At 36.8% G+C, this 25,028-nt stretch overlaps 2 protein-coding genes across 6 annotated transcripts; both read right to left on the bottom strand.

The window, feature by feature from the left end:
• Positions 1–716: 716 nt before the first annotated feature.
• On the bottom strand, positions 717–9,094 carry LOC110897581 (serine/threonine-protein kinase Nek6). Of its 5 annotated transcripts, none has more exons than XM_035981871.1 (15): positions 8,453–9,094; positions 8,287–8,370; positions 8,048–8,201; positions 7,315–7,377; positions 6,490–6,555; positions 5,149–5,192; positions 4,835–4,880; positions 4,654–4,734; positions 4,368–4,410; positions 4,235–4,284; positions 3,190–3,271; positions 2,906–2,955; positions 2,124–2,197; positions 1,993–2,044; positions 717–1,910 (listed from the first exon to the last, which is right to left on the bottom strand). In XM_035981871.1, the coding sequence occupies exons 3-15, from the start codon at positions 8,177–8,179 to the stop codon at positions 984–986; spliced, it is 1,710 nt and encodes a 569-aa protein (XP_035837764.1). In that variant the 5' UTR covers positions 8,180–8,201; positions 8,287–8,370; positions 8,453–9,094; the 3' UTR covers positions 717–983. The 5 variants fall into 5 exon arrangements, with proteins under 5 accessions (XP_035837764.1, XP_022000039.1, XP_022000040.1 ...); XM_022144347.2 differs by having other exon boundaries at positions 7,315–7,381; positions 8,052–8,201; XM_022144348.2 differs by having other exon boundaries at positions 7,315–7,381; positions 8,052–8,193.
• An 11,877-nt stretch (positions 9,095–20,971) lies between these two features.
• Positions 20,972–21,684, bottom strand: LOC110900628 (extensin-like). Its single transcript, XM_022147512.1, has 2 exons — positions 21,657–21,684; positions 20,972–21,543 (listed from the first exon to the last, which is right to left on the bottom strand). The coding sequence occupies exons 1-2, from the start codon at positions 21,682–21,684 to the stop codon at positions 20,972–20,974; spliced, it is 600 nt and encodes a 199-aa protein (XP_022003204.1).
• Between the last annotated feature and the right edge of the window lie 3,344 nt (positions 21,685–25,028).

The raw sequence follows: 25,028 nt of genomic DNA, 5'->3' as shown, positions 1-25,028 counted from the left end.
AATTATTATAAACAATTAATATAGGTAAATACGTAATATAAAAATGTATTTGTATTTTTGATTTAAATACTTAAAGTATTAAAATACATTCAAAATATTAGTTTTGCTTAAAATTTATAACGTTAAATAAAAGATATATAGATAAACCATTTTACTCTCACAAAATATATGATTTTAATACGTACATAGAAAACATTTTAATAATTACTTTGACTTTGGCTTTTCTTTACCCTCTGCAACGTTTGGTTTCTTTTTCTTTCATTTACTCACCTGCAACTCAACTTTCTTTTCGCAAACTTCATTGGAACAACACAAATCGAAATATCTGGAGTTGGGGTTGAAATTTCTTTTCTCTCAAACTTCCGGTGAAAAACATCTCATCCCCTTCGATTTCCGTTGGAGTTGGGCCCACCCAATAGTTTGAACCGACCAAACTCAAGCCCTTCTGCACGGGCGACTCTTCTTCGGACATATTCGGGCGCTGATCTCCAACGCAAAGGATAAATCCAGCGTGGCACGGGCGGGACGATTATGAGCGCGTTGGAGACAGCCTAAGTTCTTTTCATCCGTTGCTACACATAACAACAACAATGACAATACAGATCATAACGCATGATACTAATACGGTTTACAACACATGATACTGAAGTACTAATACTGTTTGTAAATGGTACGCGCCAAAGAGCCAAGTCGAGAAATGCACACTACCACTCTCATTAGGTAAAATAATCACATAATAATAACTTCACATTAAACATAATATTTGCTTTCCAAAAAACAACACCCATACTAGACAAAAATAAACAATCAAACACACCAAAAAGCCCTTTCTGTGCCAAGACGTAGGGGGTGGTCAACTAGTCATGTATTTACATAAACAAAAGTCAACCCCCATACAAGTCAAAGTCAAAGGACTAGTTACTTAAACCCTATTTTTCTTCCACACTTAAACCTCTATAAAACTATTTAAAAAGGTTATAAATTCAAGATTTCTGCGCCCCCATGAGGCTTTTCGTTAACCAAATCGCTGTTTCTCTAGACGAAACCGTCTCTTCACCGAACGGTTTCAAAACAGCCGCAAGCTCTTCAAGTTTATTTTGTTTTAGTAACCGTGCACATAACTCAAGTAAAGACTCTAATGCATCGGCTCTTTGTTGAGTCGGGTTTAGCCATTCGGTCTTGCCGTTGGTCTCACTTGACGGGGCGTGGGTTCCCAATGACTCGTTAACCGGTGCAGCCTTCTCTGGTTGCTTCAAGTCTGGTTCTTGGTCAACGGGTTCGACCGGTTTGGGCTCAACGGTTCTTGGTTGCTCTGTATCCACCTCACAAATGACCATTTGAGTCGACATGTTTTCTTCATATAAAGATTCAACTTTTTCACTAAAAGTCACCAAAAGATCATCTTTTTTGTCATTTCCAATAATACCCTTGTCGGGTTTCTCATAAAGTTGAAGACTTGTTGCTTCTTGTTCTCCATTAGAAAGATCTATAGAGCTTGACTTTGTGCTGACCTTTTGTACTAATGAATCCGAATTTTCAGGCCCATCACCATTAGAAACTATTGTAGTCTCACAACTTGTGTCCCCACTATCGTTAAAATAACTCGTGGGGTCCACCCTCTTGGTCTCCGTTTCTTCTACAATTGCAAAAACGGGGTTGTTATGTAAGCTTCTAACAGGCATGTCGCTGTTACCGTTCTCTTCATGCTTCGTTACTTGTACTTTCGGCTTTAATACTTGTACATCTCTCTCATGTATATGTTTTCCATCATTTGGTTTCATGGGTGAATGTTTTTTACGGACTTTATCATTCGGGCTACTTGGGGGCTTAACGGGTAGAAAAACAGAAGACGGGTTGTGACATTTAAGGAGGTACGGTTGTAAATGCGGATGCCTTAAAAGTTCTGCAGCCTAATAATATAAAAGTACTAAACTTAGTAAAAAACTAAAAATCGACTGAAATTCGTACAAGGATGTTTGACTTTTGACTTACAGGTGGTCTATGTTCCGGGCTTTTCCTTAGCATTGTCTTTATGATCTGTTTTCTGAACCATTAACGAAAATTTGTCATGTTCGGATGAATAATCAAGCGAAAGTACTAGTTTTGGACGAGATAACGCTTACAATGTTGAAGAATAGACGATGGGGAGAGGAGAGATGGTTGATCGGTTTATCTTGTTGATAAGTCCCGACATATCCTGTGGGATCAAAGGTGTTAAATGTCGAAAATACCCTTCAAACGGTCAAAGTAAAGGATCTTGAAACCATATGATAAAATAAAGAATTTTGTAAAACCTCAAAGTATAATTACTATAACAATGAAGGAAATGGAAAAACTATTTTTTTCGGGTGACCATGAGAACCCGTCACCGGAAAACTCACCAGCCCCACCAATACCGTACTAACCAATGGGACCAGATAAAACGCCGCCAGGCATGAAAAACTAGTTTAGCGTGCTGATGCAAGTCATCTTGTTAAATATGTCGCAACTCGCAACTTATAAGGGCAGTTTGGACCCGTTTACTTATAAATGGGCTGATTCACGTTGCTAAATTAAAAATGCTAGTTAAAGGAAAATAGGTCAAGTGGATCAAACAAGTCAAAAATTTCCCAAAGTGTGTTTTTAATGAATAAATCATCCCAAATCATTTTATTCCAAAAAAAAAAAAGAATATGATAGAAATAGTTATGTAATCATATTTTACACGCTACCGATTTATATATATATATATAAAAAACACAAATAGGACAAGAAGTGTTTTGGGTCGACTCGACCTGGCCCATTTTGACCTGTTACTCGAGTGGCCCTTTTTGACCCGTTACTCAAAGATGAATTCAATAAGTAGTAGGTAAAAAGCCACCCATATAGGAATTAATGTATCACAAAAAGTTTTTATAAAACTTACAGGAGCTCGAAACGGTTGTTGATGCGCACAAATCTCAAACATGCAGCAACCTAAGACAATGGAAAGAGCAAAAAAAAAAACTATAATCAATAAATGTCGAATATAGTATAGTTAAAATAGGTAATGCTATATAGTGTTGTAAATTAATGTGCAAATGAAGTCACTATAAGATGATTTTTCGTCCTGTTTGGGTCCGTGTAGGATATTTAATGACGACCCAAACGGTACAAAAAAAAAAAAAAAAATCTGCATGACTTAGATGTATGTGATCATATCGTTCTTACCAAGGGACCAAATATCTGACTTATAGCCGTAAGGAATGTCTGCAAGGAGTTCGGGACACATATAGTTGGGAGTGCCGACAACCTATGTATTCAACAGCCATAAAAAATATTAGGATTTGGAGAACATATTGTTACGTATCTTATTTATTTTAGTTTTATTACTATTGTTAAGTCAAGGGATTAGGATGTTATTTTGGTTTAGTTTGGGGGTGTCTTATGTAAGTTTCTTATCTATTTATTTGGATGTTACGTATGGAATGGAATCAAGCATAATTTGAGTCAAATATCTCTCTATCTCTTAGTTTTCTTTCTCCCCAAGGTTTTAACCCTATCACATATGTTGACTGTAGTTTCGGATTGGGTTGACCTACAAACAACTTTTTGTCCTGTTTTATAAAATCTCATATAAACGTGATATGTTAACTAATATCAGAATAACAATTCAACTTATGATTAAAACGGTTTACGGGGCCGTATGCATTAATATGACTTTTGGCGGCTTTCAACCCATTTGACCCGTCTCACTTGAGACAAAACACAACCCATATTGACTCATTCATAAGTAAATAGACTGAAGCCACCGTTAGTAGGGAAGAACAAAAGAATATATATTGACATGAATTAAAGTGGTTACTATATAGTCAGAAGAGTAAAGTACTCGGATGGTCCCTGTGGTTTACCAAAATTTTTGGATTTGGTCCTAGTTTTTTAAAAGTACATGGATGGTCCCTGTGGTTTGCACTTTGTAACGCATTTATTCCCCAGCCAACAAGTGTCAGCAGGTCCAAGTTAGAGACTAAATGCGTTACAAAGTGCAAACCACAGGGACATCCATGTACTTTTGGAAAAAGCTGGGGACTAAATGTGTTACAAAGTGCAAACCACAAGGACCATCTGTGTACTTTTGAAAAGCTAGAGACCAATCCAAAATTTTGGTAAACCACAGGGACCACCCGTGTACTTTACTCTAGTCAGAATATAAAGTTTGACATGACATGTAGTCAAAATACTCGTTTAAATCGTTGATTATAACCAAGTATATTACCGAGGAAGCAAGGTCTTCTGAGTTAAGGAGTTTCGCGAGCCCAAAGTCACCTGCTCAACCAAAAGTTTATAAAAAAGCGAAAAATAAAACAATTGAATTTTAATTTTTTTATGAGAAGATACCGCATTCTTACCGAGACGAATGTCGTTCTCCTTTGTGAGGAATATGTTGGAACACTGCAAGAAATTTTACAAATGAGAGGATGTGAGACACATGGTATAATATAAGTGTTTGACTCGCGATCTGACATCTAAAATGACTCAACAATAGGGAATTTTGCGGGCCAAAATCAATGTTTTTTGATTTTTTTTTCTATAACTCAAGGGCAAACAGGTAATTTCCTTTGATAGTTTGCCAAAAAGAGTAATGTTTCATTTATCGGATGAAGTAGAATATTAATCGAGAAAAGATGAATTTACCTTTAAATCCCTATGAAGGACACGATTAGTATGCAAATAATCCAATGCCAATAATAGTTGTGTTAACCATTTGCAAACTTTCTACAAAGATGAAACAATAAATATGTTTAGTATATTAAACAACTTTTATAATAAAAGAAGAGAACGAGAAATTTAAAAATTTATATTTTTATTATATTACCTCCTCTGGAAAATACGTTCCTCTAGCCTTCCGTATAAGCTCGGCCCTGATCAACCCAAAAAATTAGTGTCATTTAGCAGTTTTGTTTGCATGGACTTTCAACAATTTTTTTATAAAGTATTTAAGCTCAAATTACTATTTTTTTTTCTATCATTATCCTTAGAAATAAAATTAGTGGTATAGATTTTAGTCCACTAAATTAATTTAATTTGTTTTTATTTTGAAGGATTTTTATATATTTGACAAATAGTCAAACAATTCTCATGAACTAAAGTCATAAGGTTGCAAAATCAAAGTCAAAGGAAGTTACTTACATGTCACCCCCTTCACAATAAGCTGTCACTATGCATATGCCAGCCTACAAAACAATATAAACATAAGGTTCTTGTATATGATATTTTCAAAGTTTGTAAGGGTATATATGAATTTGCCCCTTTTTTATATTCTACTCTAGGTGAAAAACTATAAAGTATACATGGATATATGTAATATACATATATATATAGAGGGAGGGAGGGAGGGAGGGAGAGTGAGAATAGAAAATCCTAGAACCAATTTGACTAATGGGGACGTAGCAGATACATATAGTTTTAGAGGGTGTTTGGGATTACGTTTTGAAGTGATTATTTGATTATTGCGTTTGTAAAACATAAATAATCTAAAAAAGTTTTTGGATGAAAAAGTGATTATCTGCCTCCAAAACGCAGTTTTGGTTCTACCTACATGCTTTTTCAAACCGCGGTTTTGAAAACGCAAAATCTATTTTGAAAACGCATAATCTATTTTGAAAACGCAACACGAAACACCCCCTTAGTCCGTGATCTAAGAATCTAAGGTGCTACAAATGTAGCATAAATGGACTTAAGATCATTGAAGTGTAGCTCTTGAGGAACATGCATAACAAATCTATTGAGTTGTAGTTATATAAGATATCTCAAATTAAGTCATGTAATCAAACTTTAGAGAGAAATAGACCAACTTCATTGTGCCTAGCAGCACTAATCCTACGTTTTGACTTGTCGGTAAAAGAAATGGATTAGAATCCTATTGGTGCCAAAGAGATCATGTAGGGATGTGTTGTCAAATTTCCCAAAAAGATTTTATCCCACGCTTAATTTGTATATTGACATAAGCAAAGAAAGGTAGCAATGTAAAGGATAAATCCAAAGATACAACTACGGACTTTGACGGTTTGACCGCTAGAAAGAAAGTTCAACTTGCTTTCCTAACTCATAAGCATTACATAGCATCGGAGTTTTTGCTTTACAACAAGACATAAGGGCATGAGGCCGTTAGATACGAGACCAGGTGACCTACACGCATCATAGACAAAGATCACCAATACTGTCACATCTAAGGAGGAGTTGTCGGGTTTTATGACCTTTCTAGGAAAAGCCATAAAGTTCAAAATCAATGGACCACTTGCTAATATACATTTGTACATACATTATTAGTTAGAACCCGATACGATTGTGTAAAGGGTAGAATAGTCCATTTACTGAAAAAAGATTAAATTTCACAAATGATTGTTCCAACCAATAATCTTAATGCACAATTTTTCTCTTTGTATTTTTTTCCAATAAATCATTCTCTTTAATCTCTTACAAGTGGAAATTTTCACATAAAAATTAAAATAGGAAAGAATTTCACATTACCTTATCCACCCAGGCATTTTTGTACTCGACAACATATGGATGATTAAGTCGAGAAATCAAATCCATCTATAATAAAAACATATAAAAGCTTTCTTAGTACAAACTTCAAAGCGCGAGAGGTATTTCAAATGCAACAAAATCCATTGAGGTATATTTCAAATTAATTATAACGTTTCATTTCTTTCCAAACCTAGCTTTTACTAATGGCTTTGATTGTATCCTCAATTGTCTATGAGACGTTTAAGATATCTAACATACTTATTTTAAAGGAAAAATTACAAGTTTTGTCCTTTATCTTTATACCACTTTTCAGGCGGTGTCCTTTTTAACGAATGTTGACAGGCGGTGTCCTTTACTAGGTATTTTGTTGCAAGTTTAGTCCTTTACACCCAACCCAGTTAAAAAACCCAATTAATTGTTGACAGGTGGTGTCCTTTACTAGGTATTTTGTTGCAAGTTTAGTCCTTTACCTAGGTATTTTGTTGCAAGTTTAGTCCTTTACACCCAACAATTAACAGGGTTTTTTAACTGGGTTGGGTGTAAAGGACTAAACTTGCAACAAAATACCTAGTAAAGGACACCGCCTGTCAACATTCGTTAAAAATGACACCGCCTGAAAAGTGGTATAAAGATAAAGGACAAAACTTGTAATTTTTCCTTTTTTAAATGGATTAACTCGCTACATGTTCGGCTACATATTACCATTTACCACCACCATTCAAAATCCACTTTCGACATGATTTATCTTCCACAATAAAGAGAACCGTTTTATCATCGTTGATTACAATTAGCGCCTCATTTCTACCAAATCAAGAAAGGAGATACCTCTTGATGTGCTGTCTTCTTAAACTTCTCTGTTTGCTTGTTTAATCTAATCTTCTTCATAACATACCTATTAAAAAAATTAACCGCATCTTAATTAGAGTAAATTACTAAATTAATGTTTATGCAGTTTAAAGAATAAAAAATATAGAATTCACTTTAGTCTAAGTAATAATCATCCATTTGATCAACAGGTCTCCCTTTCCACATTTTAATTTAAATTGAAAACATGAAATTCACAATATAAATAAAAAAAATTAGATTCTAAATTTCAAGAATTGCAGATGTGTAAATAATCATCCATCTAATCAACAGAACTCCATTTTCATATTTTCTAATTTAAATCAAAAACATGAAATTCACATTATATATAAAAAATAAAATAAAAAAACCCTCAGACTCTAAATTTCAAGAATTGCAGATGTGTGAATAATCATACATCTAATCAACAGAACTCCCTTTTCATATTTTCTAATTTAAATCAAAAACATGAAATTCACATTATATAAAAAAAATAAAATAAAAAACCCCTCAGACTCTAAATTTCAAGAATTGCAGATGTGTGAATAATATTGTTGCCCAAATTCAACACACATTTGGAGCCCTAAACCCTTAAAGCAGAAAGATTTATGAAATAACACATAAACACACACATACCCAGATGATAAAATTTAATGTTTTGCAATGGAAATTAAAAAAAAAAATAAAAATGGGTAAACTGGAAAATGGAAATCACATACTTCTTTTTTTCAATTTTATGGAGAACAAGAAAAGCAGCCCCAAAAGCCCCTCTACCAATCTGCTCAATAACTTCATAATCTTCCATCTTTGACTTTCCATCACCATTTTCTGCTTCCATTTGTGACATATTTTCTTCAAACCCTAAAAAACTTAACCAAAAAAAGACTCAAAACTTTCACAACCAAATTGTCAAATAAGTCAACAAATTAGCTGAAAAAAAAAAATGGGTATTACCTCAAATCACCCAAAACCACCAAAAAAACTTGTCTAATTTGCTTAAAGACTCAATCTTTATGGCTCAAGACTTTCAAGAAAACTCTGCCAATAAATACACTCAAACTTTCACAACCAAATTGTCAAATAAGTCAACAAATTAGCTAAAAAATGAAATGGGTATTACCTAAAATCACCAAAAACTTGTCTAATTTGCTTAAAGATTCAATTTTTATGATTCAAGACTTTCAAGAAAACCTATGAAACAATAAGTTGACTTAAAAGGGTATCAAAATGTTGCATACAATGATGATATCAAGCTTCAAGAATGTGGGTAAGCAATAGCAAGAAGGTGGGTGTGGGGTAGAAAGAGGGAAAAACACTCAACTAAAGTTGAATTTTTGAGTTGTTTAAATCGGAAAATTGGTGGAAAAACAAGACTCGTGTAAAGCAAGTTCAATGCCAAATAATATTTAGTTCTTTACACATAAAAAATGCAGAGAGATGATACAAACTCAATTAAAGGGATATAGAACATTAGAACTTGTATATATTATTAATAATTAAACAAAAGGGTGTGTTTTTCTTGTTTTTTTTTTTTTTTGTTTTTTTTTTTAATTTTTTTTGGATGAAAGAAGGGGTTGTTGGTCACCAAACAGGAGAGAGAGATGTTGAGAGATGGAAAATAATATAAAAAATAAATGGAAAATAAAGACTTTGCTTGCATTTACAGATTGAATAAGGGGAAATGGAGATGGAGAGGGGGAGTGGAGAGCATTCATACAAAGAAATTTTTTTTCTTTGACTGGCCTACAGTTATGATGTCAACATCTTCACCTGAAAAATGCATATTATGTTAATACCCTACAAAATCAGGCATACATGTATATATACACTTGAAGGATACAAAATCAGGCATACATGTGTATATACTTGAAGGATAATGATTTATGTGTATAGAAAAACTTTCCTCTTTAATTTTCTATAAATTGATAATTATCTTTGTTGGTATGATTTTGTAACATCTTTTTCCTTATATAGCATTTAATCCACAACAGAATATTGTTTAATTTGTTGAAACAATGAAAGTAATATTTGGCCAACATGATGAACAAAGCATTTTATGGTTTTTAGACCGAAACTCTTAGATAGTGTTTGGTTTATAAACAAGAGTTGTTGAATATTTTAGCGTATCAAGCAAGTCGGGAGGTGTAAGAGTGCACGTTTGTTTGAGTTTGTTATAGTTCTAAGTGTTCGGATTGGTCCTCTAATCAATGGGGATTCCAGGAGGCAACGTGTAACGCTCCGCTTTTTCCTTAATTTCATGTTTTTATAAAATTCGTGTGCAATTTTAATTTTTAGAATCTCGGTCGAAATCATATCGAAAATCGGATAGGAACTGACAAACGACATACATTTCGCGCTTTTAACGCTAATTTCACGTAATTTCAGCTTTAAATAAGATAATAAAACGCATTTTATGAAGTTAGGTGCGTAAGCGGGTCTTAAAACGCAATTTGGGCCGCAAACGGGCTTTAGGCCCAACCCACTTGAGAAACCCTAACTATATAACCCTCCTAACTCCTTCTTCTTCATTTCAAAACCCTAGCCCCCCTTATCACCCCCCCTTGCTCCCTCGATTCCGGCGACCGGAGCCGATTTCCGACGACTCCGGCGTCCGTTCGTTCTCCGGCGACTCCTACCGACACCACTCACCCACACGAACAACCATCACCTCCTTGCACCTTGGTTCTCCCACACGAACCCTCCTCCCTTTGACGAACGAACAACCACTGTCCGGTAATGGCGTGAAGACAAGACAGCGGGGGGTGACGGACGGAGGTGGTCCGACGGGGACTGTTGACGGCAACGGCGCCGTGAGCGGCGGTCATCGGCGGCGGCAGTGGGTGCGACACAGTGGCGGCGGCCTGTGATGGTTCCCCGGTAAGCCCCTGATATTTTTCTCCATCTCGTTTCTGTGTGATTTGGTTCGATCCATCTTCTCCATTCAGTTTTGGTTTTTACTTCAGTCAAGTTCGGGTTTTGAATCGGGTTCGGTTTTGGTTTCGGTGGAACCAATGATAGTGATAGTGCAGGTGGTTATCGATCGACTCAGCGGGTTCAGGTTTGGGTTAGCTCAGGTTCACGCCAAAATTCAACAGATTCGGGTTCGGTTCAGTCTTGGCTCGGTTCGGTTCGGTTCGGCTCATGTTCAAGTCCGGTCTGTTTTGTGGATCGGTCAACCCAGTCAACTCAGCGGATTGACTGGTCAACACGAGTCTAAGGCAGTCAGCGAGTCAACGGTTCGGCTCGGGTCAAGACTGGTCAAACAGTCAAACACGGTCAACGTTTCACCGCGAGTCTTGGTAAAATCTTAAACGACACAGATTTTTTTATTATTATTATTGTTTATATATCTAGTTACGGATTTTAATCGTGAATCATTAGTTACTCGAACTTGTACATTGAACGGGTCTTTGTAACTTGTAGGAATATGTATACATTTTCGTTATATAACTCATATAAATATATTGTTTCGTTTATTGTTGATTGGATTTTGGAAATATATCGACACTTTAGTTGTCGGGTTCGTCCAAAAACAGAGGAAACTCTGCCCGTTTTTCGTAAGATTCCATAAAACGAAACGCGATAGTTTTAATAAATCGAAATCTATTAAATTTTATAAAATAGATATAAATGTATATTTATTTTGACGTTACTTCCATAATAATTTTCGATAGACTTAATTTAGATTATTACTTAAACTATATAAAATATATGTATTGGTATTTATACATATTTACATTTATATCAGCTAGATATATTTGAGTTTCCATTTCAAATCCTCTGTCGAAATTCCGTCTACTCATACACCATCGTTTGCCCTTATAGGGTGACCTCGGTGTTCCATACTCCTACTCTCTTACACTCGTCAACATTTGGATAATCGGAAGACTTAGCAATTTTGTGAGTATACTCGTACTTTTCCCCTTTTACTTTTACCACTTTTGGGGTGTAACATGTTTACCTATTGAAACTTACACATGAACTTTTGTCTAAACACACGAACATTCCTATAACAATGCTTGTATATGTGATGGCTTGATACTTTAAATTTGGGTGATTCTTATGTGTTGAACTTATCATTAACTTCGTACGAGCCAAACCTTGACATATGTAGCGCTATAGGATTGACGACCCGCCTCTACTGAAACTTTGGTTATGTCATGAGCAAGTTGCGTTTTCTTGGTTTGATATGTTAGACACATGCCATATTTAATGTTATCTTGAATCGCATGCTTGCTATGAGGGATTGTTCACACTTTTATCTTATGCTATGTACGTACCAAACTTGTATACTCGCCTTTGCTTTTGCATTGACTTTATTTTAACATGTTACAGGTGGATGTCGACGATGCATGGAACTTAGTAGGATGCTTAGATACAAACTTAAAAAGAATTGTATTCATATTGTATTATTTTATTATTCATGTTGTTGTATTTGTTTCAAAAGCCTTGTAATTGATCCTTTAGAAATGGAATGAAATGGTTATTTAAATACTTGTCACAATTATTAGCGTTATGATGTCTCGAGCAATCTTCACACTTCGTCTCATCCCGATGTTTCCGCCATTGGTTGGGGTGTGACAGATTGGTATCAGAGCCATAACTATAGGGAATTAGGAAAAGTAGGAATGCTTTAACCTAGTCTATAGTTTTAGAGCTTTATTCTCATGTTTTGCTTGAAACTACTTGCATGCTATCTTATTTGTCTTTATTTATTCTCTTTTCATCTTTCAAACCTATATGTCACTTATGTGTTAACACTTCACATGCTATACTTGTTTTATTACGTGTTAATACTTGTTCCGTTGTTCGATTCTTTATGTGTATTCTTAACATATTTCACTATGTGTTGGTACTTGTGTTATTGTCCTATTCTTTATGTACCGTTCTTGATGTGCATTCTTATGTGTTTATATTTGTTTGCGTGTTCCTTTAACATACTCCCATTTACTAAAGCATTTTACTCGATTTTTCTTAAACTCGAAAACACTCATGTTATACGAACGAGACGAGTTTACCAAAATAGGCGTGAAACCCACAATTTGGTAAACGACTCTCATCCCACGTGATTCTATTTTTGCACGAAATTCACCATTTAGTTAGGAGTGAAATCCATATCTTAATGGAAATTTCAAATTCAATTTCTAGTGGACCCTCGTTAACGTGTCGAAATTAAATTTTGACCCAACGAGTACCAACCACACTTAGGGTACGAAGTCGTCAAGCTAGGGGTGAAACCCGCACCTCGTCGACTAGTCCCACTCCTTGATTTTCGTAAATCCCGCCAAGTCTCGAAATTTTCGATGGATTGGGAACATGTAATAACTGGAAGGGTGAATACCGTTAACCGAGATATCGGCGAGAGTATTCCACCTATTAGGCCAAAGCATGTTTCTTAATTCCAAAAGATCTTTCGATCACTTTGGTTAGTCAACGTTCCGTTTTGGAACCATCCGAGTTTCTTTTATCAAACTTACGCTTTATTATTTTCGATCTTTTGTCCCTTTGAACAATTTTTCGAGATTTCATCTTTGCGCAACATCATACTCTTACTTTTCATACGATCATTCATTATTAGCATACATAAGTTTACGAAATTTTATTTACACTTCTTGCAACAACAAATGGAGACATGTCATCAAGATAGGAGTGATTCCCTTACCTTGACGACTAACTCCGTTTCATTTCTCACCTCACAACGACCTCACCAATGAGTTAGGGGTGATTCCCTTACCAAGGTGATCATTACCAACGCTTTCTTTTAATAGGCTATATTATGTAAACACGATCATGTTTATACCTAAATCATTTATCATGTATTTCAAAATGCTTCATTTATTTAAACGTACCTCTTATTCTATAATCTATTTTCACATCACTCGCATACACAAAAATTTTAATGTTACCATAAACGCTTGTTCCTCGATTTTCGAAATTTCACGAAATACTACTTATCAGCCTAGTCGGTCTAATAAATCCGTTGCCCACAAATTCACCAATCAACGTAAATATCGAAACACGCTCCTCTCACACCATTAAATTAGAGATTTTTATTTTCAATTGAGAATCAAATCAACTTTGTCGCACACGCCTATAAAATATTACCAGTATTATTTAAGCATTTACTAAAACTCCTTTTCAAAAACCAATAAAACATTTTTTTCAACAATCACTAAGTTCATGTACCAAATTCCTTTTTCTAAGGATCAACTTTTTCACAAGAAGCTGTAAGTTTCAAAATTTTCTAACACAAAGTTACTTAAAACGATGCAAACTTATTAATCTCTAGAAAAATTTTTTTCAAACCTCACTCGATACGCCAATTAAATTCAAAACACGTGGGCAAGGAAACTTCATAAGAACCGGCAAATTCGCAACTACGTAAATTCTTTTAAACCCATAATAGGCATTTCCATTCTTTTACAAAGTATCATTTCGCATAATCAAAAGATGTTTTCTTTTATATTCTGCTTACATTCATAAACTAGATTTTTACATTCCATGACAACTCAATCTATTTTAACTTCGCATTTTGCGCGAACCACTATATATGCATATCGTTTTACACGTTTCAGTCAATATCTCACAACAATCACACGCACGTCACTCGTTCTTTTTTTTTCTCTCATACTCAAAACTTTTAATCATTTACGCGCATAAACTTGTGTATTTCGATTATTACTGTAAACAAAATCATTAATTCCTATATCCATATTTATACATTTTATGCCTTCACTTATGTTCACGCTTACACATTTATGTTATACTTATGATTCAAAATTCATACGTTTTACGTTTATATACACACTCACAATTATACATTTACGTTGTTCTTACATTCATGTCTATACTACATTCGTATTCATATACATACGAGTTATGTTTTCATTTGTACTTTTACAACTTTGTTACACTTATACTCATACACATGTATTTTATTCATACTTAAACATTCATGTTTTACACTTAATTTTCACATTTACATCTATACTCATGCATCTTGTGTTTATACTCATATTTATACTCGTATTCACACTCGTACTCGCATTTATACTCTCATCTATACGATTTCTGTTATACTCGTACTTTTGTTTGTACTCTCATTTATACGAATTGTGTCTATACTCACGTCATTCGTTGTACTCATGGTTGTATTCGCATTTTATACTCACTTTCATACACGTTATGCTTATACTTGTGCTCACACTCTTATCATACGTTTTGTGTTTATGCTCACATACGTATTCATATTAAACTTATACTATGCTCATGCTTTTTACTCAACATTTATACTTTCGCGCCTATACGCGAGCGAAACCCGAGGGATTCGCTTACGTTGATCTTATCCTATTTGGAACGCAAACATGCTTATATGCTACATTTCTATACACACACAATCATATTTTTTTCTCAAAATTTATGTATACCTTGATTCATACGCAACTGGTACAAGCTATGCGGATCATGCGACGATTGGTATAATCGCGGGTGCACACGGGATTATAGTAATAAGCGCATGATAATCATAGAGTGTACTACTGTGTATAGTAAGACACGGAACGTAACATGACACCGAATACGAAACAGACGTAAGGTGGACAAAACATGGTGGATATGCCGCTGGTACTTCCTATATGTAAGTGTTTTTAACACGTTACCAAACTTTCGTAAAACGTGCCATGAGAAATTCGGTGTTTTGCAGACCGTTTAGACCTAATGTGAAACTTTAACAACTCTCAAACGCATTGCTGGGCACGCGATATCCGATTATTCATGACGAGACTTCATTCTTAACACATTGCTTTTGTTTATCCAATACTTATGCCATTCATATACTTGGAATCGTCTATTAGATCAATCGTTTACCCTTATATCCCCGTTATTCTCCGTTGCTCTTCATACAAGCCTCAATTTTGAACAAACCTCTTCTGTTTGCCAAAATCCTTTCAGATATTCCTCTTGAATAAATTTCGGGACGAAATTTCCTAAAGGAGGGGAGACTGTAACGCTCCGCTTTTTCCTTAATTTCATGTTTTTATAAAATTCGTGTGCAATTTTAATTTTTAGAATCTCAGTCGAAATCAAATCGAAAATCGGATAGGAACTGACAAACGACATACATTTCGCGCTTTTAACGCTAATTTCACGTAATTTCAGCTTTAAATAAGATAATAAAACGCATTTTATGAAGTTAGGTGCGTAAGCGGGTCTTAAAACGCAATTTGGGCCGCAAACGGGCTTTAGGCCCAACCCACTTGAGAAACCCTAACTATATAACCTTCCTAACTCCTTCTTCTTCATTTCAAAACCCTAGCCCCCCTTATCACCCCCCCTTGCTCCCTCGATTCCGGCGACCGGAGCCGATTTCCGGTGACTCCGGCGTCCGTTCGTTCTCCGGCGACTCCTACCGACACCACTCACCCACACGAACAACCATCACCTCCTTGCACCTTGGTTCTCCCACACGAACCCTCCTCCCTTTGACGAACGAACAACCACCGTCCGGTAATGGCGTGAAGACAAGACAGCGGGGGGTGACGGACGGAGGTGGTCCGACGGGGACTGTTGACGGCAACGGCGCCGTGAGCGGCGGTCATCGGCGGCGGCAGTGGGTGCGACACAGTGGCGGCGGCCTGTGATGGTTCCCCGGTAAGCCCCTGATATTTTTCTCCATCTCGTTTCTGTGTGATTTGGTTCGATCCATCTTCTCCATTCAGTTTTGGTTTTTACTTCAGTCAAGTTCGGGTTTTGAATCGGGTTCGGTTTTGGTTTCGGTGGAACCAATGATAGTGATAGTGCAGGTGGTTATCGATCGACTCAGCGGGTTCAGGTTTGGGTTAGCTCAGGTTCACGCCAAAATTCAACAGATTCGGGTTCGGTTCAGTCTTGGCTCGGTTCGGTTCGGTTCGGCTCATGTTCAAGTCCGGTCTGTTTTGTGGATCGGTCAACCCAGTCAACTCAGCGGATTGACTGGTCAACACGAGTCTAAGGCAGTCAGCGAGTCAACGGTTCGGCTCGGGTCAAGACTGGTCAAACAGTCAAACACGGTCAACGTTTCACCGCGAGTCTTGGTAAAATCTTAAACGACACAGATTTTTTTATTATTATTATTGTTTATATATCTAGTTACGGATTTTAATCGTGAATCATTAGTTACTCGAACTTGTACATTGAACGGGTCTTTGTAACTTGTAGGAATATGTATACATTTTCGTTATATAACTCATATAAATATATTGTTTCGTTTATTGTTGATTGGATTTTGGAAATATATCGACACTTTAGTTGTCGGGTTCGTCCAAAAACAGAGGAAACTCTGCCCGTTTTTCGTAAGATTCCATAAAACGAAACGCGATAGTTTTAATAAATCGAAATCTATTAAATTTTATAAAATAGATATAAATGTATATTTATTTTGACGTTACTTCGATAATAATTTTCGATAGACTTAATTTAGATTATTACTTAAACTATATAAAATATATGTATTGGTATTTATACATATTTACGTTTATATCAGCTAGATATATTTGAGTTTCCATTTCAAATCCTCTGTCGAAATTCCGTCTACTCATACACCATCGTTTGCCCTTATAGGGTGACCTCGGTGTTCCATACTCCTACTCTCTTACACTCGTCAACATTTGGATAATCGGAAGACTTAGCAATTTTGTGAGTATACTCGTACTTTTCCCCTTTTACTTTTACCACTTTTGGGGTGTAACATGTTTACCTATTGAAACTTACACATGAACTTTTGTCTAAACACACGAACATTCCTATAACAATGCTTGTATATGTGATGGCTTGATACTTTAAATTTGGGTGATTCTTATGTGTTGAACTTATCATTAACTTCGTACGAGCCAAACCTTGACATATGTAGCGATATAGGATTGACGACCCGCCTCTACTGAAACTTTGGTTATGTCATGAGCAAGTTGCGTTTTCTTGGTTTGATATGTTAGACACATGCCATATTTAATGTTATCTTGAATCGCATGCTTGCTATGAGGGATTGTTCACACTTTTATCTTATGCTATGTACGTACCAAACTTGTATACTCGCCTTTGCTTTTGCATTGACTTTATTTTAACATGTTACAGGTGGATGTCGACGATGCATGGAACTTAGTAGGATGCTTAGATACACACTTAAAAAGAATTGTATTCACATTGTATTATTTTATTATTCATGTTGTTGTATTTGTTTCAAAAGCCTTGTAATTGATCCTTTAGAAATGGAATGAAATGGTTATTTAAATACTTGTCACAATTATTAGCGTTATGATGTCTCGAGCAATCTTCACACTTCGTCTCATCCCGATGTTTCCGCCATTGGTTGGGGTGTGACACAACGCCCCCTTAGCAGGTGTGTCCAGGGCAGTGCTCCTAGGAGCAGGGTCTAGGGGCCAAGGGGCAGAGCACGTGACTGAGCTCGAGATGGAAAAATATTAGAAAAATATTTTTCTATAATTTCCTTTTATTTTCAAGATGGAAAATTAAGGCATTTTGGCGATAATTTTTTATTTTAAATAATAACTGCGTGGAGGCAAAGTGGCTTTGCATCCTAATTCAAAATTGTTCTTGGTGATAGACATGTTGATTCATACGAATTTTCACTAAATCAGATACTAAGTTCTTGTTCTCAATCTAAGTTGTATCCGATTGAACTTTTCGGGTAAACATTTGATATGAAAATGACTACACGCCTCTCAGATCATCTATTGCAATCTAAATTTAACCGACAAGGGTATCCTTGATCATTTAGGTTGGTGTTTCCTTAGGGGTCGGACGGTCGGGGATTTTTTTTTTTTTTTTTTTTTGCAATTGCTAGACAATGACACTCTCGATGACACCCAAACCAAATCTCGTATCAAAACTTTTGGCATCCACCATTCCATTCCAAAACCCCTAGGATCTGTTTGGTATGGCGTAATGGAATACATGAGGGAATGGAATGAACGAGGTAATGGAATGGACAAAGGAATGAAATGGATTATTACATTCCATAGTCTTGTTTGGTTACCATGCAAGAAAGAAATAAATCATTACCTTGTGTTGTTTGGTCGGTAAGAAAAGATGAATGAATTAAATCGGCGATGGGTGGTGGCGGTTGTAACAACTCTCACTAAAATTAATACTTATTATATTAATTCTCCAGTAAGGAAACCCTAATTGAGAAACCCAAGTAATCCTGCACAATCCCTAAAATTTTCAGAACAATCAGAATCAGGATCAGGGCCCCTAAAACTCAGGGGGGATATTCCCTACTCGACGATTATCCACATATCTTGTTGTCTAATTCGAATTTATCAATTCTGTCGACTCAGCTAGCCTACCCATGAACGTGGCAACCCTATGGTGAAAGGTGTTCCGTCGCGCCACGCGAAGGAGACAGGTCTCCCTGTCGCGACACGCGGGGGAGACCATTTTCCAGCTATAAATAGAAGGGTGTGGGACTGAGATTTCTGCAATTGAACGACATTCAAATTCGTTTCCTACACTGAGTTATTCACTTTCTCGTTCAAAACACACACAACACGAAACGCTGCCGCGATAACAGGGTAATAACTCGATCACAGCTACGTTTCAAACGGTTCAATTCTTTTCTTTCCTTCAGCTTCTATTATAGCAATAGCTCGGGTATTATATTCTAAATCCCGAAACTCTGCCCGTTATTAGAGTAATAACTCTAATCACTGGTACGATACTCTATCCGATCGATTGAAACTATCCGACAGGATGTTTAAGTGCTATCCTTTGTCATTAGTCGTGATTCCGACAGGATGTTTGAGTACCACCCGAACTCGGAGAATACTCTGTCATTCGTTGTGAATCCGACGGATGTTTTAGTGATTGCACTTTGTCATTCGTTGTGAGGGTTTTATCTCGTGATTATCGTTAAAGTTGAATTGAGTTAATACACTAATACGAGTTCCCTTGTATCTAGAAATTAGAACTCGTAAACAGGAAGCTACTAGAGTACGTAATGGCTAAGTAAACTTAATGGTTAAATAAACTTAGCAGTTAAGTTAGCCGAGTAGATTAATTAATCTGTTAATTAAGTTAAGTATGATTAATTAATAAGTTAATCAAGATTAGTTAATTTAATCAAGATTAATTAAGCTAAGCAAGATTTATTAAGCTACTAAATAGATAAACATGAAAAATAGATATATATGGGGTAGATATTATCTAAAGAAGATTTTATCTAAGGAAAGTATTACCTAGGGAAGGTATTATCTAAGGAAAGTATTATTCGGGGAAAGCTTTATCTAGGGAAAATTTATATAGGGTAAGGCTTATCCTCTTGCCTATAAATAGGAAGCTTAGGAATTCATTTTTCTTTGTTCATTTCTTCTATTCTTCTCTCTATACGTTGGTGTTCTAACCAATAATCACCAAAGCGATGTTCTGTCCGATCGATTCAGGAACCAACGAACGAATGCCAAAGTGTTGTACTTTGTGAATTTCGGTAAACGGAATCCAAAGTGTTATACTTTGTGAGTTCATTAAATGGATACCAAAGTACTGTCTGAATAAGACTATACTTTGTGAAATTCGTTAAGGTTCGAATCTCGTGATCATCGTTATGTTTGATTTGGGTTTTACGCAAATACGTATTCCATTCTGTTAAACTATATGTTTAACCATCAGAATACTCCCAACTATACGCTTACAATCAAAATGGATGCTTAATCATCAGAAGATCCAAAATAATAAAGTATATGCTTAATTATCAGAAGGAGTAGAATCAAGAAGCTTGCTAAAGCATGCTTATACTGTGAGTCATTCTCTTTTTATCAACTGTTTTACAAAACTCCAAATTATTTTCAAAGTTATAATTACAGGGATTAAGTCTTTGTAATCACCAAGTTACAGCCGGTATGTGGGGTTTTGTATACATTACTTGATAATCTTCACCATTGGACAACGAGTTAGCCAAGGGGTGATATGACCATAGTCACAGACACCATTGGACGAATAGGCCAATGGGTCGAGTGACAAATACTGTGGGTAGTTGGTTGATATCAGAAACATTGTAATCGCTCTTAATACTGTAACTTATAACACTGTTTTCTAGTTATACTTTGCAGTGATTAAGTCTTTGCCAATCTTAAAGAAGCAAATGTAAAAAAACTCTTAATGCTGTGAATTATAACAAATATATTTTTATAAAACCTGAATGAACTCACTCAGTATTTCCCGCTGACAAAACCTTTTTAAAACGTGTTTCAGGTAATTACAGTAGATTGGAGTAAGAATTAAATCCGGCACTGAAGGACTTCAAGAAGTGGCTTATTTTATTAATTGAATCAAATTAAGAATTCTTGTTTTATAAAATCAAATTTATTTATATTAAAGCTACCATTATAAAACATGGGTTTTATCCCATCTATTTAATAAATAAAATTCCGGTGTTTTTAAACTCTGATATTTTTCCTAACTCACGGACCTGATGAAATTTCCGCTGCAATGTTTTTCAAAAATAATCACCGGTACCACTGGGCTGCTTACGGCACCCGATTCCGTCCAGGGTGGGTCGGGGGTCGTGACAGCGGTGATCGGTGGCGGTGGCAGTGATGGGTGGCGGTGGTTGGTGGTAGCGGTGGCGGTGGTCGGTGGGTGATGGGTGTTAGCGGTGGCGGCGGCGATTGTCGGGGTTGGTGGTGGTCTGCGGTGGCAAGTGGCAGCAATGGTGGTGGCGGCGACGATGGGTGGTGGTGGTCGACAGTAGCTGGTGGTAGGCGCGGAGGATGATGGTAGTGGTCGGCGGAGGGTGGCGGTGGTCGGTGGTTGCAGGTGGCGGCGATGGTGATCGATGGTGGTGGCGACGATGACGGTGGGTTGTGGTGGTTGACGGTAGCAGGAGGTGGCCGCGGAGGGTGGTGGTGGTGGCCGGCGGAGGGTGGCGGTCGTGGTCGGGGTGGCGGTGGTCGTTGCTAGCGAGTGGCGTCGATGGGTGGTGGTGGTCGACGGTAGCGGTTGGTGGCAGCGCAGGATGGTGGTGGTGGTCGGCAGAGGGTGGCGGTAGTGGTCGGGGTGGCGGTGGTTTGCGATGGCGGGTGGCAGCGGTGGTAGTCGATGGCGGTGGCGGCGGGCGGCCGATGACGGTGGTGGTGGTCGGCGGAAGTTGGTGGCGGGTGGTGACGACAGCAGGTGGTTGTGGTAGATGGTCGATGTGTTGGGCGGTGTTTGTGACGTAGGCTGAGTGAGGGAATGTAATGGAAAAAAAACAGGGGGAGTGGATGGAATGAATTTGAGGGAATGGAATGACTTATGTAATGGGTCATTCCATTACGTTGACTAACCAAACACACCTTTTTTCGTTCCCTCGTAATAGTTCATTCCATTCCACCTCCCATTCCTGCATACCAAACACTACCCTACTCTCTCAATTTCAAAACCTTGGGATCTTTCAAATTCCAAATCTCAGGTTTACTCAATTTTAAAATCTCGGGTTATCTAAATTTCAAAATATCGAATTCCCTAAGCTCTAGTCTTCTCAATCATCGAAACATCCACATCGGCACATTGCAACGCTAGTCTGAATAAATCTTTGCCCTCGTAGCCGACAAAGACTGCTACTAGAAAAAAGATGGGAAAGCGGTCGCGTCCTTTGGGTGCGAAACAAAACCAATGGGTTGTAGCCAGAGCCGTCTATGAGGATTTAAATGATTCGACTGGGCCGGAAAAAAGGTCATTTGGCCTAACGAATTATATAAACTAATTTTTAAACAACGATTAATGTTATAACAATAAACATAGCAAAAATACAGAGTTGCTAAATTCAGTGGTTTCTAATGTGTTAAATAACTAAAAACTCAATACAAAGTTCATCACCATCAATATCTATATCTAATCTTTTGTTCTTTTTTTTTTTACTTTTTATAATAATTGAATTGGATGGATGTTTGGATAATGAAAATGGATCAAAATAAGACTAATAAGCCTAATATATTATAAAATTTCAGATATGGATAAAAATAAATTTATTTAGACCTAATAAGTTGTAAGATTAATTTTTTTGTAGAGAGGGTCTAATAAATTTTCCAGTTTCACATTTTTAAATATATATATATATATATATATATATATATATATATATATATATATATATATATAGGGTAAGGTTCATTTGAGAACCACCCTTATTGCGAGAACCGCGAGAACCAATGTGAACACAAAATAAAATCTAAAAAAAATCAAAAAAAGCACTCAAATTTTTTTTATTTTTTTTAATATTTTTTTAACAAAAATCCCTATATTTAGTTACCAAAAAAACGTTTTTTTAGTAACAGTTATCCATGCACATGTGCATATGTATCATTACTTCGACAAATTCCGTAATACGTTATCAGTAATAGACAATTGCACTTTAATCTACAATACCATCCGTAATACACTACTTTTTACATTACCAATATTCAAAATGCACATGTACATAATTAGGTATAACCATGATATAGCATGTTTTGGTACAACAAGTTTGTGATTTTGAATGGAGAAGTAGGCCCATATACATGTTTTTTTGGTTAGTTATATCTAGTGGTTGATGGTTTGGTTATAGTTGTTACTTTATGATGTAATATGATGATTGGATGGTATAAATGGTATTGATATACATGTAACAAAGTGAAAATATTGGTAATGGTGTTGTATTATGGATGGTAGGAGATAATGATATTGTATTATGGATGGTAGGAGGTAATGGTAGTGTATTATGGATGGCATGATAGATGAAAGGGAAAGTGTATTCAAAGTAGTGTACCAAAACACCTTATTTCATATTGAATACATATAGATGCACATGTGCATTTCAAATATTGGTAATGAAAAAAGTAGTGCATTACATATGGTAGTGTAAATGAAAGTGCAATTGTCTAATATTTGTAATGAATTACGGAATTTGTTAAAGACATAACAAAAATGCACATGTGCATGTTTGTATATTGTAACAACCCGCACGTTCGTGCATTGTTACTACTCGTTATACTCGTTACGCCTAGCACCAGAGATTCGGATCATAATGTAACTATATCGCATACATCGCTATATCGCAATATTTTCGCATATTATCGCATATTTTATCGCTATCACATCACATTGTACTTGCTGACAACCACGAAGATGTCAAGTGAGGACCAATTCTACCCTCCTTGATAGCCGTGATGTGTCGCAGTGCAACTCATTACTCAAAACGCACAACGCATCACACACATTAACGTTCACGATGACATTGAAAGAGGACCTATTCTACCCTCCTCGATGACCGTGAAGCGCCGCAAAGTAACGCATATTCGAAACGAAACCCGGTTATTGTATCGCAACTTTGAAATATGGATATGTATATACGACCCAACGTGGCTAATTATAATAAATATATGAAAATGTGGATGAGAATGTGTAACCAAACTATCGCAACGCTTAACAATCGAAACGGAACGCCAAAACTCAGCTCGCCGGGGGCGTTTGATCGAATGGCACTTCGATCGAATGGCCACCCGATCGGACAACCATCCGATCCGATGCACTTCACCGCCTTTCTCCTCCTTTGCCTATAAATACCCCACTTGTCACATCAACAACAATTGATGTGACTGCTCTCGCTCGACCAGACGCCTTCTTGCCATTTTTCTCTCGATTTCTCTCAATTCTTGTAAGTTTCTACCTCAAATCTTGTACTTCTATGATCTACACGCACTCCTTCATCTTTTTCACCATCAAATCTCACTTTTTCACCATTAAATCCTCGGATTTGAGCCGTTCCAAGGTGATGTCATCATGGAGTTCTTAGGAACAATGAAGTGTGACTTCATCTCATCAAGAATAGTCCAGATCTGATAGATTCCACGGTGTATAAACACAAATCTTACCTAAATCTAAGTCAAATATAAGTTTCTAAGTTTTCTTCAAACTTTCTTAACTTTTCACTCGAAACCGGTAGCAACCGAGCTCGTACAGACCTTCTACTCTTCCTATAGTGAAGTGTCGGTTAGAGAACTGGTCCCTATCGACGAGATGACTAGCTTGTCGTGTTAAACACGAATAACCGTCGAGAACAGTTAACTGATCGGACGGGGTGATTCCCATCCGATGCAATGACTTGGACTTGGTGGAGTTCCATTGTTTAGCTCGTGGTCGTAACGTCTCAATCAAATCGCAAAAACTTAACGAAATAGCCAAGATGTAAAACGATAAGATTGCGGGACGGGTTACCGTCCGATCGGATTGCCGACCGATCGGGCTGCCACCCGATCGACCAACAATCCAGTCGGGTTACACTTGGGGTCAAGACTTAAACAAATTTTTAAACATTCAAGGATCTAAACAACGAACGGATTGCCGTCCGATCGGATTGCCGTCCGATCGAACGACCATCCGATCGGCTGACTTTTGGATCCTCAACTTAAACGTTTTACAAATCCTCACCACACATCAATTCCAACGGATTGTCACCCGATTGGATTTCCACCCGATCGAGCGACCAGTCTGCTATGAACTTATCAATCAAAGTGTCTCGCTGATCGGGTCACCGTCCGATCGAACAGCCACCCGATCGGGTTGCCACCCGATCGACCGACCGTTCGATCGACCGACCTGAAAGGTAGAGATAATTCACTGTTCTCAAAATGCTACAACGAAAACTTCAAAAGGCAAACCAGCATACACAAACACCTCTTCACTAAACA

This window comes from Helianthus annuus, chromosome 13, assembly GCF_002127325.2.
Source record: "Helianthus annuus cultivar XRQ/B chromosome 13, HanXRQr2.0-SUNRISE, whole genome shotgun sequence".
Classification (NCBI taxonomy): Eukaryota; Viridiplantae; Streptophyta; class Magnoliopsida; order Asterales; family Asteraceae; genus Helianthus; species Helianthus annuus.
The sequence above is the reverse complement of the archived record's forward strand: the minus strand, read 5'-3'. Positions and strand labels throughout refer to the sequence as shown.

Excerpts from the sequence above, each read along its gene's own strand:
- LOC110897581 (XM_035981871.1), bottom strand. The coding sequence starts at position 8,179 with ATGTCACAAATGGAAGCAGAAAATGGTGATGGAAAGTCAAAGATGGAA. Across the intron at positions 5,193-6,489 it reads AAAATGCCTGGGTGGATAAG|GCTGGCATATGCATAGTGAC; the intron begins GTAATGTGAAAT and ends ATTGTTTTGTAG. Across the intron at positions 2,045-2,123 it reads ATCGTCTATTCTTCAACATT|AAAACAGATCATAAAGACAA; the intron begins GTAAGCGTTATC and ends TTAATGGTTCAG.
- LOC110900628 (XM_022147512.1), bottom strand. The coding sequence starts at position 21,684 with ATGAACTATTACGAGGGAACGAAAAAAG. Across the intron at positions 21,544-21,656 it reads TTACGAGGGAACGAAAAAAG|CCTACGTCACAAACACCGCC; the intron begins GTGTGTTTGGTT and ends TCCCTCACTCAG.